Raw genomic sequence first — 17741 nt, 5'->3', positions numbered from 1 at the left:
TCGAACCGAGGTTTGATTTTTTTATTCAACTTGACCATCTTTCTCTCCTCTAAGCCTGTCACAATTATTACATAAATTGCCTAATCGCAATTATTTGAGATGGTTACTTAGAGCGCACAAGTACTGCGTTCAGCTGCGTAGGTAGGTAGGTAGCAGGTGTCAGTAATTTCTTCAGTTATTTGTCATAATATCTGCCCCGTGCAATTTGTGATAATGAAGCCTACAATCCAAACAGGAATTAAAATTATATTCATAATGTTTCCGATGTTCAATGTCGAAAGAGTATTGGCGTGACAGCCCTACTTGACCATCTTCCACCTCCCTGTGTGTCCAGGTACGGAGTGACGCCAGAGAACATCATCCTGTATGGTCAGAGTATAGGCACGGTGCCAACGGTGGACCTGGCAGCGCGCTACGAGTGTGCCGCCGTCATCTTGCACTCCCCCCTCATGTCGGGGCTGCGGGTAGCCTTCCCCGAAACACGCAAGACCTACTGCTTTGACGCCTTCCCCAGGTGAGTAGCAGCACCCTTATCCCATTAGGCCTAGAATTATTGAATGCTTTTTAACCAGTGAAAAATAGCAGATATACAAGCTCACAGCGCGGCACTCGGTGCCGCGCTGCGAGCTTGTAGATCTGCTATTTTTGAAAAAGTCGTGAAAATGTTGTGCAAATCTTTGAATATATGTGTGTTTTCAAAGCAAACGTTTGTAACTCAAATTTTGCTTCTGGGGGGGGGGGGTCCCTGGAACTAAATATTTTGAGATGGGGGTCCGTGGCCAATACATATCATTTTGGGGGTCCTTCACATGAAAAGGTTTGAGAACCACTGACATAGTAGTCTCTCAAGAACAGACTAACTGAGCTCCAGTTAAGTGAAAAGGACCTTTTCTTTGACGATGGCTAACCAGATTGCTGACATAGAAACATAGGGTTTTTCAAAAAGTCTTAGAAGGATTCAAAAGACACTTATAGAATCGGGTCAAAATTCTAATTTTCACGATTTTTCAAAAATAGCAGATCTACAAGCTCACAGCGCGGCACTTGGTGCCGCGCTGTGAGCTTGTATATCTGCTATTTTTCAATAGTTAAAGCATACAATAATGATACACAATAATGTGTACCCGTTCTCCAGCCGACTGATTGGCAACAGCACGAGGGTACCCCGGGTCAAGAGGAACTTAAAGAGGCAATAAACCATAGGCTGATTTTGTAATTTGTTTTCCAGTGTAGGTTAAAAATGATTCATCTTAAAGTCCATAATGTTACCATATTGCTGCAGTGATTCACCATTGTAGTGACTCATTTCTATAGTGACTTTGTCAGTGTTTCTCAAATGGGGATACGTGTACCCCTAGGGGTACGCGGAGGTACTGCAGGGGTGTACTCAGAAAATGCCCCCATACAAGAAAAATAGAAGTAGGCCTATAAATTATGTTATGTTATGTTTAATGATTACACTTGGAGAAACGTGTTGTGAGCCTGATAGTTGCTAACCCAAATTATGGTACCAGGCAACTGGGATGTGTTTGAATGATGTTTGAATGTAAGTCATTGACATGAAAACTGGACTGAAATGTTATGGCCACAGTGTTGAAAATAAATGTGTTCAGGAGGCACCGTTTGAAACTCTTACTGCCTTTATTAATTGTGATGGTTTTATGGTTTTAATTTGCAGTTTTATAAGGAAAACATTTTTGTCGGGAAAAGGGGGTACTTGGATTTAAAAATCTGGGAAAGGGGGTACTACTCAAGCCAAAAAAGATTGAGAAACACTGCTATATGTCACCATTTGGGGGCCACTGTGTTCATTGAGTGCTTTGTTGACACGTCGGTGGTTCATTTTCCATTTCATGTTCCTCGGATTAACAGGATACAGATACAGATCAGATAAATCTTGACAATTAAAACAGCAGCTTCGGTGTGGATCAAATGATTAGTGTCACACTTTATAAACGGGTTGTCTTGCGTCTCCTTATTACAAGGTCATTCCCTTATCCTGTCATTCTTTTGGAATAGTTGTCTCAACCAGCCGAAGGAATTGGGGAGACTATATTTTCGTCCCTGTCCGTCTGCACGTGCGTGCGTGTTTTTACATATGACTCCACCGATCAGTGTCAAACTTTGTACGCGCACTTCCTAGAGGCCAAGGAAAAACCTTTGCCCTGCGTTTTTCACATCAGCCTTTTATAGCACCACCAGGCGGCTGACATATGTAAAACACATTTTTGGATATTACTCCTTCAGATTTTATCCCAAAAATCACACAAATCAGTACACGGCAGGGGTTGACACTAAGGTCTCAGAGGCACTTGCCCGTCGGGCAAGTACAGGTCATGTTCTACTTGCCCTCGGGTCATGGCCACTTGCCCCCCCACCCTTCCCTCCCTCCCTACTGCCAAAAAAATATATATATAATAATAATAATAAAAGGTTTTATTTCCATAGACCTGATTGCTTGTTTCTCTCTCATAAACAAAACATGGCAACGGTGGGCAAAGTTAGACGGTTGTAGTCGGAGATGTGATTCTCTTTAGCGCACAAACGCTTGAAAGCTGGCTGCACACACATGCTGTTCAGTAACGTGTGGATACTGGATATGTGTCGCTGCAGAGAGGAAACTTCGGAAAAGCAGTGTTGACCAGGACCCTGAGGACGTTTGTTCTGACTCTTTGAAAACAAAAACACACACGCTACTCTACCTAGCACTACTCCTGTGCCTGTTTTGGGGATTGAGAGAACTCATAGCTAAAGACTAGTTTCTCCATAGCAGTCACTTCATGTTCACACAATGAGGCTGTGGCTTTTCGGGTTGCATCGCACGATTTCTAATTAGTTGCAGCTGAGCGCTCATCGTGTCCGATGTCCGATGCACGTCTTTTTTAGCATAATGTGTGATGTGAGCTTGTAGAATAGCGGTTTTCAAGGGAGCTCAATTCGCAGTAAACTATCCCACTGCACGACGTTCGTTCAGTGTGTGTGGGGACTCGGGAGGAATGGACTGGGGGGGAGAGAGAGAGCGAGCGAGAGAGAGAGGCGGAACACTAGTCTAACATAGCCCCGCTCAGCGTTCAACTCGTTAACGAAACATATCTTATTATGTTACTCAAAATGGGCACCTGCCCGGTCGGGCAACCTGGTAGCAAACTTCACCTGCCCGACCATATTATTTACCTGCCCCGGGCAGTCGGGCAGGCGTTAGTGTCAACCCCTGCACGGTATCTCTGCAGTCATGTGATCAAGACTGATCTGTCCAATATATCATATTCCATTCTGATTGGCTAAGACTGGCCTCCAAACTTTGCAGGATTGGTCCGTTTAGAACAAAATGCCTCAAATCATGAACGCAGCTTGCACTTTCCGTGAAACATCGCGCGCACATTCCCACTATGTCGAGGAACAAATGCCATCCTTTTCACATTGGCCTGTTATAGCACCTCCATCAGGTCGACTTTCGAAAACAATTTTTTTTAACAAAATAATGCATGCAGCGTCTGTGCATCGTCCGTGAAAGGCTGAAGAAGACCTGGCACCTATATTACTTGTAAGATGCCTCAGGGCGACATGGGCGAGCCATCTGGCCAGTGATGTACTGTACATCGGACCAGTTACCCATATATGGAAACCTGCATGATAGTCAACAATGTCAAAACATGCCCATATATGGGCATTACTAAATATGGGCATTCCCCAGATATGTCCTTAATATTGATGACATTGGGACAGGGATCTCGATATATGGGCATAAAACGTATGTTGATTTGTAAAGCCAAGCAGGGCCATGCCGAGTTAGCGCCTGGGTTTGATTCTGTTAGAGTGGTTCCCATGACATCACAACATACAATCCCTCTATGCCCATACATGGAGATCCCTATCTGAACCAGCCACACAGATATGGGCCATGTCTCGGCCATCTAGCCAGTGATGTATATTGATGACATCAGGGATCTTCATATATGGGCATAAAAGGGATTCTGGGGAATACCCATATATGGACTTTTACATAGGTAACGTCACCTGTGATGTCACAGTGATGCGTCAAGGGAACCACAGTGTCAGGTGTGACCTTCAGAGGTACACGGATACGTGGACGAGATATGCCGGATGTGTCACCAGTGACATCAGAGCATGTCAGAGCAGCAAACCCATAGATCGTAAAAATGTGCACACACACACACACATTCGGTCGCAATAACACCACCAGGAGGCCAGAATAACCTTCCTGACCTGGAGGAGACATGTGCTCTGAAGAGCACTGCTTCTAGTTTTCCATCTTTTGCATTCATGTGTACTGTACGATAGCAGCCAGACGCTGCCGTAGCCTAGTTTACGTGTTGTACAACAACCACACCACACACTACCATGCATATTGTACTGTCTCGTCTACAGTGCAGACCTCAACGTCAATTCCCAACTAAGCCCACTGCACACTTTGTTTGTAAACAAACGTAATCACATTGTCAATCGCCTGCCTATTTACTGTAAGATTAATGCAATACAAGATGGATTTAGTGTTGTCATTAAAACCCTTTCAGTGCCACCTTTTCACCACTAGAGGGCGCCCAATGGCCATAGAATCCACCATTAGACAAGCGCTGTATATGCACAAGCCGTGCGCAGCCATGACGCGCCTGAACACTTTCCTTTGTGCATGAACAGGGACAGGATGAAGTTAGCTTGAAGTTAGCTATTGGCTACCAAGCATTTTAGAAGCCCTATTTTCGGCGATTTAGCCATGATTAAACCTTGCACACCTCATGGATATGCATGGAACAGAGAAAATGAGCTCTAAAGATCCTGGATTGCATTGGAGTGGATGGTAAATATCGGCGGCACGACGCTCTCGCGGGCCGTTGTAAACAGATGACGGCCGGCGGCCCGGCTCAAAAAAAGAAAAAAAAAACTTTTTTTTTACAAAAAATATATTTTTTTAAAAAGCCGAACTAGTTCGGGATAGGCACCCAGGACGTTAATAATTATCCCGAACTAGTTTGGGATAGGCACAATAAGAGTTAAGTGAAGCAGACGTCATCTACACAGGTTGCTGTATTAGACTATTTGTTAATTGTCAGTAGGGCTGTCACGATATGACGAATGACGATTAATTGTCTCTTGTGGCGTTGACAATTACATTTCTGTTTGGCTTTTAGGCTTTGAAGTTGCACAAGGTAGATATGACACGTAACCTAAATATACAAAGAAATGAAGGACATATTTCACAACTTTACACTTTAAAAAGAACAACAACACGACGCGTTGTGAGCTTGTAGATCGTCTATTTCCACTATTTTTTTTAATGTTTGCACATATATAAACATCTTCCAACATGTAAACGATTATCACAAAATAATTGCGATTATGTCCAGGCATTGACACTAAGGCTTGCCCACCTGCCCTCGGCAGGTAAATAAAACGTCAGGGCAGGTGAAGTTGGCTTTCAGGTTGCCCGACAGGGCAAGTGCTCATTTGAGAGGGGACACAAATGTCTATAAACACAACACGAGATATCTGTCTAAACACCTGAACGTGGCCAGTGCGCTGTGTCTTCTGGTCTGTGGAATGTAAAATAAGAGCACTATTTACCTATAATGTGCTGTTTTTACTGTTGCTACATTTAAAAATATAAAATAACAAGTGTGAAACCATAGACATATTCAATCATAGCTAAAGTATTTGGTATTTGGATTTGGAGGTATTGAGGTATGACATTTTATCGCACAGCCCCAGAAGTAAAGAAATAATTGTTAAATTGAGCGGTAATTAAAATCTTACCTATCATTTTATAATGGACGATTTACTTTTCGGGCAAGTGGGCTTTACCTTTGGGCAAGTAGAACATGACCTGTACTTGCCCGATGGGCACGTGCCTCTGAGACCTTAGTGTAAACCCCTGATGTCAAATAATTGCGATTAGACGATTATGTAATAATTGTGACAGCCCTAATTGTCAGCAAGCTAATGATGTATACCAGTTGAATTAGTCCACATAAAACCGGGTGAACCGGGAAGCCTAAGCATAGAAATGCAGCAGCAAGCCAGAAGCTATGGCATGCAGTAGACAGATCCAGCAGTAATTCAAGATTCATGGCCTACCTTTCTTTGATGTGACCTGTGAATAACATTTCAAACGTTATAGCACCAAAAAAAATGCTTTGAATTTGTACTTGTTTATGAGCATACTCTGCATACGTACGTATATACAGTATAAGTATTACCAGTAAGACTCCCTAATCGGGAGATAAGCGACCGTTGGTCGCTTATCTCCACAAATAGGCCAAAAGTTTGTTTTACCAATTATCAAGACATACGGGCAGTTGACAGTTTGCCATGGTTACTCATTGAAGTTGAATCTCCATATATGGAGATAACCTACGCATCACACTAAGTCTGACCTCACCAGCCCATATTTGGGCATGAGCAACTTATGTCTCCATATATGGAGATATGATGACATCACACAGTCCTCAGCCGATGATGTGGCGTGATGTCATACAATACACAAACAAGCCCTACAGTATAAAGGGGCAATTCTTGCCAGGAAAGAAGCATATCTTCGACTCAGACCTTATCGCCAGGGTTGGCTTATAGCAGCTGTCGGTAGGACCATATATGGATTCTGTTAGTGTGGATCTCCTAACAGGGCATCATCTGGGATACAATCCCTTTTATGCCCATATATGGAGATCCCTAACAGAATCCCTTTCATGCCCATATATGGAGATCCCTAACAGAATCCCTTTTATGCCCATATATGGAGATCCCTAACAGCATCCCTTTTATGCCCATATATGGAGATCACTAACAGCTAACAGAATCCCTTTTATGCCCATATATGGAGATCCCTAACAGAATCCCTTTTATGCCCATATATGGAGATCCCTAACAGAATCCCTTTTATGCCCATATATGGAGATCCCTAACAGAATCCCTTTTATGCCCATATATGGAGATCCCTAACAGAATCCCTTTTATGCCCATATATGGAGATCCCTAACAGAATCCCTTTTATGCCCATATATTATGGAGAAATCCCTGCTCTGAGTATCTGACATCAGTGTGATGTCACCTGTTTATGCCCATATATGGAGATCCCTGCTCTGCATATCTGGTTGCTATGGTAAACAGTTGGTTGCTAGGGTAAAAAAACATGGTTGCCATGGTAAACAGTTGGTTGCTAGGGTAAACAGTGACGGACGGACGGACGGACGGCCGGTGGAGGTTTTCATAGTAAACTGCTCCCTGACGGTCGCAATAATGAGCCTTAGTTATACTACAGTATGGACCTCATTCACTGTTTATTTTTGTGTTATTTTGTGCGTCACATCCACCAACATTGTCAGGCTTCAGAGTCGAGATGAGAGTTGCTAACGTAACCGGGGCTCAGTGAACTCCTCCTTTAATTTTCAGTTGGAGAAGCCAGAGTCTGTCCCGATCAATTAATTTGAAAAAAAAATGGGGCGGTCGTGCAGACTTCTAACACACACATACACACACACACACACACACACACACACACACACACACACACACACACGTATACACAAAGATATATTTTACAGCTTTGTGGTTATATTTGTTATCTTACCACATGGAGAGAATCATTTGATTCAAATGTTATACTATGGGTAAGGTTGCTGGAGATAACATTTGAAGATATTGGATTGGATTCGGTGGTATTGATTTGTGTGTGCGTGTGCGGAGGGGACATTATGTTTTGTAGAGGGCATAATTTTGGTTGTTATTTTGAGATCTGTATCTTCCCTGAGACACATGTTAAGGGACAGAGAGAGAACGTGACATAAAGTAGACCTGAACTATAGGGTGAACAAAGCCATTTAGACCTGATTGGATTCAGGCACTATTGTTTTATCTTCGGTCCGCAGCAACGCCACCGTGCTGCTGAGGCAGTAACTCTGAACACACTGGCAGTCGCAGATGGAGCGCACCTCCCTGGTCTGCTGCCGTAACTCACTGTTCAGGATGAGGGGTAATGGGTGAAATACAGCTCACTAATCCCCTACCATCCCACCCCACTCTGCTGCTCTTTCTTTCTCCCTGTGATGTGACCAGTGTTGGGAAAGTTACTTTAAAAAAGTAACTTATTACTTTACTAGTTACTGCTCTGAAAAAGTAACTTGTTACGTTACTAGTTACTAAATTATAAAAGTAACTAATTACTAGTTACCTTACTTTACTTTAAAAAAATATATATATAATCAAAACAAAGCATTTTGAAAAAAGTCAGTTAAACTTTTTTTTTTTCTTTTTTCTTTTTTTAGCCCTGCAAGGCCCGAATTAATTTCTACTGGCCCAAAAAATAAAATAAAAAATCAGATGGTGTTGTAGGAGTCCTAATCACAGGAAAATTTAAAAAAAAATAAAAAAAAAATTGTAGGGTTTTATAGCCATAAATCATAAATCATGTTCTAATTTGCATTTTGGGGATATTTTTCACAATAATAAAAATATGTACATGTTCTAGACATTCTAAGGATCACGAAAAAAAATATTACAGGCATTTTACTTATGTTTTAGTGAGGAATTAAAAGAAGCTGGAATTTCAACTTCTCTGGGAGGTATGAATGTCATTCTCTGTGGGGGGTGTTTATATGCAAATATCGTGGCCAATGGCATTGTAATACTAAACAATAGGATTTAATGTTAAGTTAATGTGAAAAAAGAACAGGAAAACTAATTATAACATTTTTAAAAAATGATTTAAAAAACGTTGCCAAAAAGCAAGGGGGCTTCAATAATGACCTTATAAAGAAAAAAGACAACTCCCTGTCATTGTAGCAATTATTATGCATAGAAATGCAGTGGAACAATAAAGCTAAAGATATGTTTAGAATTGACAGGAATATAATCATTGTAGCCTTTTTCAAACCAAGTTGTGAACTTTGTGCTGTGCACACTATTACACCTGCCCCATCCTATTTATATGCACAGTTCACACAGGAGGCAATATAATAATAATATAATATAAGAATACAGTATGCATCTTTTTTGGTATGGTATATCACTGAACTGGCCACTTGCACTTTCACACTACAGAGTACACACACACACACACACACACACACACACACACACACACACACACACACAGTACTGAGAAACGCCCCCGAGTTCCAAGGATTTACAAGTGACGTCACGGTCATACGCATCGTCGGCGGCCGCTAACCGGAAACAAACAACCACTACGTCCCTAACGTAGCCTTTGGGAATAATAGCTCCGCATACAGCGATCCATGATCCAGCGAAAACAACGTTTGCATCAACAGTTTGCAACAAACAATCCAATTAATTTACGTTTGCTTTTAAGCCAACATTAGCCTGAAGCTTAGCACCAGATGTTATGGAAAACATTGCGATAGTATTAGTGGGAAAGCGACCACGGATTGGTCCAGTTGTCAACTTGTCAATAAGCAAATCGACTTCTCAGTTCTCAGCAAGGCAAAGGATAAGGACCATCATTTTGTTAAAAGGACAGTCAGCTTACCGGATTGGAATAGCAGCCGCTCCATCGTAAGTAAGCCTGCATTATTTCCTGGATTGTAAAATAGATCCATATCGTGTCTTCTTTTCCGACGACCGAATCTATTAATTAATGTTGACGGCGCTGCTGCATGAGGCAGACCTACAGTAGGTCTTTCCTCAATCAGATGATCGGCTTTCATATCCCAATAGAAATGTAATAGCATTTCCAGCAGTAATGTGTGCAACTAACTTCTGAAAAGTTGACAACAACAAACAACACGTGTGTAATCATGCCGACATTCCGGCCAATCACAGAGCCTGTTGTTATATGCGTCTTAGAACGTTCCATATGATTGGCCATTACTCCTCCATTGAAACAACTACTATAATATATTGCAGCTTTTCATGCATGTTTAACGTCAGATAGACCAGATGTTCGTCTCGTCTTTGTTACGTCGTTCCGCTGCCGTTCTCAGTCTCTCCGCTGCGGAGATTGGACCACTGAAAGTAACTAGCCACTTGATACCACAGTAACTAGAACGGCGTTATTGAAATGGGAAAGGTAACGAGTTACGTTATTAGTTACAGAGGAAAGTAGTTTCATTACGTAACGCTGTTACAAGTAACGGCGTTCTTCCCAACACTGGATGTGACCCAGGCAGTTTCCATCAGTTGCGCTCTCTCTCTCTCTCTCTCTCTCTCTCTCTCTCTCTCTCTCTCTCTCTCTCTCTCTCTCTCTCAGTACTCGGCAGTCCACCAGTCTTTCACCTCATCCGCACTGCGAGCGAGCGACACAACGCGAAATACTGTCTGCATTTGGAGCGTCGGTCATTGCGTTGCGATGTAGCCTGAACCAATCAAATAAATAATATAAATTGTTTTGGGGCGGGACATGGCCATTTAGAGGGGAAACCGGAGGGGTGGACGACGACGTGGCACGACGCGTTGTCGCTCGCGGTAGATCAGGACGTCCTCATTGAAACAAAAGTATTTTAATGAGATTTCATCGCTCGGGCAGTGCGGATGAGCTGTTAGGGGCACATACTGTAGTCCAAGTATGCTTGTGATTATCTGGAGTTGACACCTGTAGATGCCATTGCGATTTTGTCATCTGACTTTGGCCCTCAAACGTTTCCATTGGCAGTAACATCGCTCTCAGCCAACTATTTAGCCCCTCCAAAGGGCAATAATACAACATGTGGATATTTCTTTAATTTATTTGCTTGCAGTGTGTTTTCCGGTCTGTGACAAGGGATGGGGGGAAATTGTCAGCACGGTTGGATGGTAATCGTATCTATTATTACATTGTTCTTATTGCCGCATCCCACTTCCACGCCCGTCCACGCCCCCTTTACATCCACTCCAACTCATAGGTAGTCGCATAGGTAGTCGTCGCATAGGTAGTCGGTAGTCGTCAGGACGTAAGGAATACCGCCCATAACCCTATGCCGTCCGCTCATTCGCTAAGCACGAGAGAGAGGAGGCAACAGGGGAGGGGGGGCGGCCAAGCGAGAGAGAGAGAGAGAGAGACCGCGGCACATTTCTGAGAAATCTCCGCACAGTTGTATCGGACTGACTGTGTGTGATGTGCGTTTGTGTGCGTGTGCGCTCATTTGCTCAAACACATACACAGGCTCACAAGACACACCCCTCCTCGCTAAGCACGAGAGAGAGGAGGCAACAGGGGAGGGGGGGCGGCCAAGCGAGAGAGAGAGAGAGAGACCGCGGCACATTTCTGAGAAATCTCCGCACAGTTGTATCGGACTGACTGTGTGTGATGTGCGTTTGTGTGTGTGTGCGCTCATTTGCTCAAACACATACACAGGCTCACAAGACACACCCCTCCGCCAATTTGCAAGCCCACAAAGCGTCGCGGATGCAACGTGCTGTGGCCTTGCAGATCAAAGTTTTTCCTCCCCTCCGACGCAGTCTGCTCTCCATGCTGCTGCTCCCCCCTCCCCTCCCCTCCCCTCTCCACACACTCATGCCTCCATGCCGCTGAGCCGCTCGCTGCCCGAAAAAAGTTGCTAAAACCTCTTGGAAACCATTGCTCCCACTGGATTAATAACTAGATATCTTCTACCTTTGGCTGTTCAATTGGAGAGGACAACAGCAACACATTAAAATCCACGATGTAAGGCTCCAACTGCTTGCATAGACGAGAAATGGTGGCGATGCGTGATCATGCGTCTTTAACAATGTGATCGTCACATTAAAATCCACGATGTAAGGCTCCAACTGCTTGCATAGACGAGAAATGGTGGCGATGCGTGATCATGCGTCTTTAACAATGTGATCGTCGCATATTATCGCCAGCTATCCTAGGCTGTGTTAGGTTAATAACTATGACTCGTTGACCCTCATTTGACCGGTCATTTGACAGGCAATCCAGCACAGTCTACTCTGGCTTGTGCAGTACGTGTGTCAACTGAATGTCAAGTAATCCTCTCCCCCTCACGCTAAGTTCCACTTTATTTTCCATTCTGAACGACAAGCCTAATATTGCATTTAGGCTCTTTAGTTTCCAATAATTAAACTATAAGCCAGTGTTTTATTGCTACACAATAAATGGTAAATAATGTAGCCTACTCTACATGCATAAATAATTAGCCATCCATCCATCCATTCATTCTTCAACCGCTTATCCAGCATCGGGTAGCAGGGGTAACAGTTCCAACTGAGATTTCCAAAGTTCCTTAATAATAATAATAATAATCAAAATAAACAATTCTAATGATTATAATAAACATACATACATACAGTACATACTGTATAAATGTATCCGCCTTATTTCGCCTTCGCCTTTTTTTCGGACCCGGACCCCTTTCAAAAAAATATTTCTGGACCTTCAAGATTTGTATTTGAGGACCCCTGCCCTATGGGCATAACAGTCACTTCTCTCCAGTGCGTCCGCCGGTCAAATATGTCCGACCGGAAACGTGCGCTGCGGCACAATAGTTCCGCCACAATAGTTCCCCCCCAAAACATTTTTTTATTTTTATTTTTATTTTTTTTACTTTTTTTAAAAAACTTTTTTTTTAGACAAAAAAAATGTTTTAGTAAAGAAGCGGGCGTGGACTCTAGATGTGAGCGGCGAACCTCTAGTACCTTACATTTTTGCATACTGGCATGACCCATGATGTCTTTGCAATGCCATACATTTTTATTCTTTGTCTTTAATTCAACGAAAATAAAATATACACTTGGAATTGGAAGGCACACCATTTCATAGCAAAGGAAATTGGTGCATACAAACATGCACCTGTTTGGAAACCAATTATCATCATAATGTACTGGTAAAAAAGGAAGGAGACCAAGGCACTCTTGAGGAAAAATGTAAAAGCCTTTAATTGTATGACTAATGCCCACGCATTGCAGCGACAATGCCTTCATCAGGCTGACAGAGGTTGCTTTTAATCACCCTGATGAAGGCATTGTTGCCGCAACACGGCCGCTTGGGTGTATTTTTGTATTCTTGCCATTGCACCAAAGAGCACCTTGTTGGGGATTTTTACTTTGTCAAACAGATGCACTCTTTTCTCTCTCTTCATCATAATGGAGATCCTTAGAAATCAAGAAGAGCATTCTAATGACTTTGATTTCCACTAATAACCATACCACAAATGGGTGTAAGTAAGTAAGTGCATCCCAAGTCTCTTAAATTGTTTCCGTGTTTCCCTCACTTGCATCTTTTCCTTGCGTCTTTGCTGCCAGTGAGAATCCCTTACACCAGGCCCGGCGCTATGGGGGGGCCTGCTGGAGAATTGCACCCTCAGTTGCAAGTTGTGCCCCCCCAGTTTATGTAGTCAAGAAGTCAAGAAAATATAAAAAACAACACAAATATTGGCTGAATATTATTATTGTGATAGAGATTACAATAACAGTATTGAAACACAGTTGCCCCATAATAATAATCTGATTATTATTTCTCCCATCTAATCTGCAATTTAAAATCACCTAAACCACCTGTTATTTCAGCTCCCAAAACTGGCATTTGTTGGTATATAGGTATTATATATAATAAAAAGAATGTTCATTATTACTAGCCTATATAAGAAATATGTGCCCCCTAACAATTTTCAACAGCCCCCTTAGTCATTTCATCCTGCAACCGGCCCTGCCTTTTAGTCCAGTCATTTTAGGCCAAAATTAGGCCAAACCTGGAACAAATTGCAATAGTAGCAAACTCAACTGATTTTGTATCCTCAATATGTCCTTATTGAGGGAAAAAAAGTCCCAAGGAATCCCACCGGGGCAAAGTTTTGAAAACGACCTATCTACCTTCACTTACTATACACTACAATATAAAGGAAAAAATGACTGAAAAAAAATCTGCTTTAAGTGGGATGTGAGGGGTCAAACTAGGGGTTTTTAATTATTCTGAATCCATTGCAAGCATTTGTTTTGCACGAAAAACATTCCTTGGGCCAGAAATGGCCACTCAAAACGTCAATTTTCATAAATTTTCATCAATTTTCAGTCTTTTGGGGTCCGTTTTTAGCCCAAGGAATGTTTTTCATGCAAAACAAATGCTTGCAATGGATTCAGAATAATTAAAAACACCTAGTTTGACCCCTCATATCCCACTTAAAGCAGATTTTTTTTCAGTCATTTTTTCCGTTATATTGTAGTGTATAGTAAGTGAAGGTAGGTAGGTCGTTTTCAAAACTTTGCCCCGGTGGGATTCCTTGGGACTTTTTTTCCCTCACTAAGGACATAATGAGGATACAAAATCAGTTGAGTTTGCTACTATTGCAATTTGTCTGAGGTCTAACCCTAAAATGACTGGACTATTTCACATCCCCTTATACACCCCCCACTGATATACATTACGATATGGTGCCCCAGTCCAGACTCTCTGTACATGCACCGCATGGTGCACTGCCCCTGGACTCGGGTTAGTTTTGGTCCCCTGCTCCACCTAAGCACCTTGGGAAAAAAAAGATACTTGAGATGTATCCCTGTCTACGGGCAGTGGCCTCAAAGATACATTTATTTAACACACAACATGCTACTGATGTCTCTACAACAGGGGTTTTCAAAGTGGGTGACGGGGCACCCTGGGGTGCCGTGACGGCAGTCCAGGGGTGCCGCGAGATAATTTGATAATGTTTGGAATTTAAAAGAATTTGGAAAAAAATATTTAGTATCATTTTAAACTTGAACTACAGTTATTTTCAGTCAGTTCTAACCAAAATGGCTATTATCTCAATGTTTCCCTTGCAATATATTCACTAAAATATCGTCACTGTCGGGCAGAAATCTTGTATCTCCAAGTTTCAAATGTGTACGTCTTTTGGTAAAGCAAAGCCCTGCTTCATCATACAAGGCCGTCGCACAAAACTAGTGAAAACAGCCGATCTACAAGCACACAACGCCTCGCATATCGCGAGGCGTTGTGTGCTTGTAGATCTTCTGTTTTCACTAGTTTAGTACATTTTATAGATGATAAATACAAAACGAACGGTTTTGGACATACAAGGTTTCCACCCGATAACGACGATATGCTATAAATATAAGGTGCTGGGAGTGAAAATTATAATGTAGGGGTGCCTTGGATTAAAACAATATTCATGGGGTGCTCTGAGACACAAAAAAAAACGTTTGGGAACCCCTGCCCTACAATGTAGAAATCTGCATATTCTGTAGCATGTTGTGTGTGAATAAATATAATCATGTCCTGATGAAGACCTCTGGGTCCAAAATGTGCCGTTTCCCCCTTTCTGTTTACTGTTCTGTTATCCTGAATCTCCAGCCCCCTGGAATGTCTCCTCGTTTTGTTTTTGTGTGCGTGTTATTTTTTTGCCTCTTTCTTTCAGCTACCTAATTTGTTTATGTATATAGCCTTACTCCCACTTGGCCCTATCTTCTGTTTTTGTGTGCATGTGTGTGTGAATTTGGTCACCTCTAGCCCTCTTTTACTCCCACTTTGCCCTATCTGCTGTTTGTGAATGTGTGCATGTGAACGTTCGTTCCTGTCCAGGAGCCCATCAGTAATAAGCAGAGCTCAGCCGTGAGGAACCTCGTTCCACCACCCCAGGGTTCCCCAATAGGCGGCCCGCGGGCCATTTGCGGCCCACGGGGGGCTACTGTCTGGCTCCCACCAACACCAGTAATAAATTATGGTGGTATAAGAGCAGCAACAACACTAGTATATCGTCGTGGTTGGGTGGAAACCTCGTATCTCCAATTGTGTACGTTCTTTCGCAAAGTAAAGCTCTGCTTCATCATACAAGGCCGTCGCACAAAAGTAGTGAAAACAGCAGATCTACAAGCACACAACGCCTCGCACCGCGAGGCGTTGTGTGCTTGTAGATTGCCTGTTTTCACTAGTTTAAATCATTTTTTAAATGATAAATGCAAAACGAACAGTTTTGGACATACAAGATTTTCACCCAACAATGACGATATCTGAACTGTCGCTGGAGTAGCGGGAACGCCATTGTTGCCCCCAGCAATGTTGTGGCCCTCGGCTTGGTACCCTAGACATAATTCGGCCCTTGGGGAAATATAATTGGGGAACCCTGCACTACCCCATAGTCGCTCTGGAGCAGCCTACTGCGTAACGCTGCATTTACGCGACACAAGCGTCGCACTTAGTGTGTGTGTCGCACTAGTGATGGATTTGACTGCTGAATGGAAAGTGGCGCTTTTTGATTATAAAGTTGATTATAAAGTTAAGGGCTGCCCAAGTGTAGCGGTTAGAGCAGTGATTCCCAAACTTTTTAGCTCAAGACCCAAAAGAGAGATTACTTTGTCCCGGGACCCAAACTAGTGAAAATAGCCCAACTACATTCTCACAATGCGTCGCAAGCTTGTAGAATGGCTATTTTCACTACTTCTTAAATGCTTGTTTTCTAATTTTTGGAATTTCTTACATTTTCTTTTATTTCTTGCTTTTTTTGGGTATGTTTTTTGAAAATTTAAAAATAATTAACAACAAAATGTTGTAAAAACAAAGAGACCCATGAAAATGTGTCCACGAGTCTATGACCCACAAATGGGTCCCGACCCAGTGTTTGGGAACCAGTGGGTTAGAGCTTATGCCTATCATGCGGAAGGTTGTGGGTCGACCTCAGCAAGGTCATGCGGTCGCGACGGATTCTTAGCGTCAAATCTAATGGGTTCAGATCTGTGCCAAGTCTCCTGAGGAGGCACGTCTGAAGCCTGCCCTTGACAGGAGTCTCTCCGGACACACAAACACATGATTATCTAGTGATTGTCACTGTGAAATGATCCCAAATGAGCAGCTAGAATGTATAGATTGTCTACAATCGGACGCAGAGCCAATCTGTTTCTCTTGGCCGCCTGTCAAGCACTGCTGCTGGGACCTCCGTCTGGTGTGCTGGATCACAGGTCCTGCATGGCAATATATGAATAGGTCTGCATTTAAGATCCACCTACAGTATAGGGGTGGGCGATATGGTGATAATTATCGTTGAGACGATACGATGTCTCCACGATATGCCTTTTCAGAGATATCATATATATCGTGACACAATTGAGGGAGCCTTGTAAAAAATCCTGTTTAATCGTTAATAAAGAAATTCATTGCCGAATTCAATTAAACCTGTATTTTGGTCAAAATCATCAGTTCTCAAACTTTAAAATGTCAAGGTCTCCACTTAACTCTGACAGTATATAAATTATGGGTCCATTTGGTTTCATTTGTATACTGTCAGAGTTACATACTTGTAAAGTTCAATTTAGACCTCCCAAAAGGAACCCAGGGAGTAGTTTTTGTCAAGTAACTTCAAAACTAACCATAAAAACCGACGTGAAAAAGAATCGTGATAAAATCGTATATAGTGATAAAGCTTGGGAAAATATTGTGATATTGTATTTTTCCATATCGCCCACCCCTACTACAGTATGAATAAAAAAAACCATCAATTTACAGTATGCTGTTGATTTTGTGGCTCGCACACACCACTCCAGACTGTTCAATTCAGCAGCTGTCCCCAGCAGCAGAGCTTGACAGGGGGCCAAGAAAAGCAGACAGGCTGGATGTCCGTTAACTACAGCTTAATTGTGCACAATCTATACGTTTTAGTCACTAAATGGACTACGAATTTGCTCTTTTTTTAATTTCTTATCCTACATTACAAATCTTTGATACTATCTGTTTGGAGGCATGTCGACTGTTCTCGGTTACACCTAGCTTTCCCACCCAGTCCACCAAATGGATCATAAAGCATATCAACGATTGTACATTTGAGGTGATGTGGGGCACCTGCTTGGAACACATCAATCAATCAACA

General features: G+C 42.5%; 1 protein-coding gene across 1 annotated transcript in view; it reads left to right on the top strand.

Moving 5' to 3' along the window:
- abhd17c (abhydrolase domain containing 17C, depalmitoylase) overlaps positions 1-17741 on the top strand; it is a 59820-nt gene that overhangs the window by 28198 nt on the left and 13881 nt on the right. Inside the window, exon 2 of the mRNA XM_080729429.1 lies at positions 335-514. Within this exon, the coding sequence (XP_080585555.1) occupies positions 335-514 (180 nt within the window). The remainder of the gene's footprint in view (positions 1-334; positions 515-17741) is intronic.

This window comes from Nannobrachium achirus, assembly GCF_963921795.1.
Source record: "Nannobrachium achirus genome assembly, chromosome: 7".
NCBI lineage: Eukaryota > Metazoa > Chordata > Actinopteri > Myctophiformes > Myctophidae > Nannobrachium > Nannobrachium achirus.
This window is presented reverse-complemented; position numbering and strand designations above follow the sequence as displayed.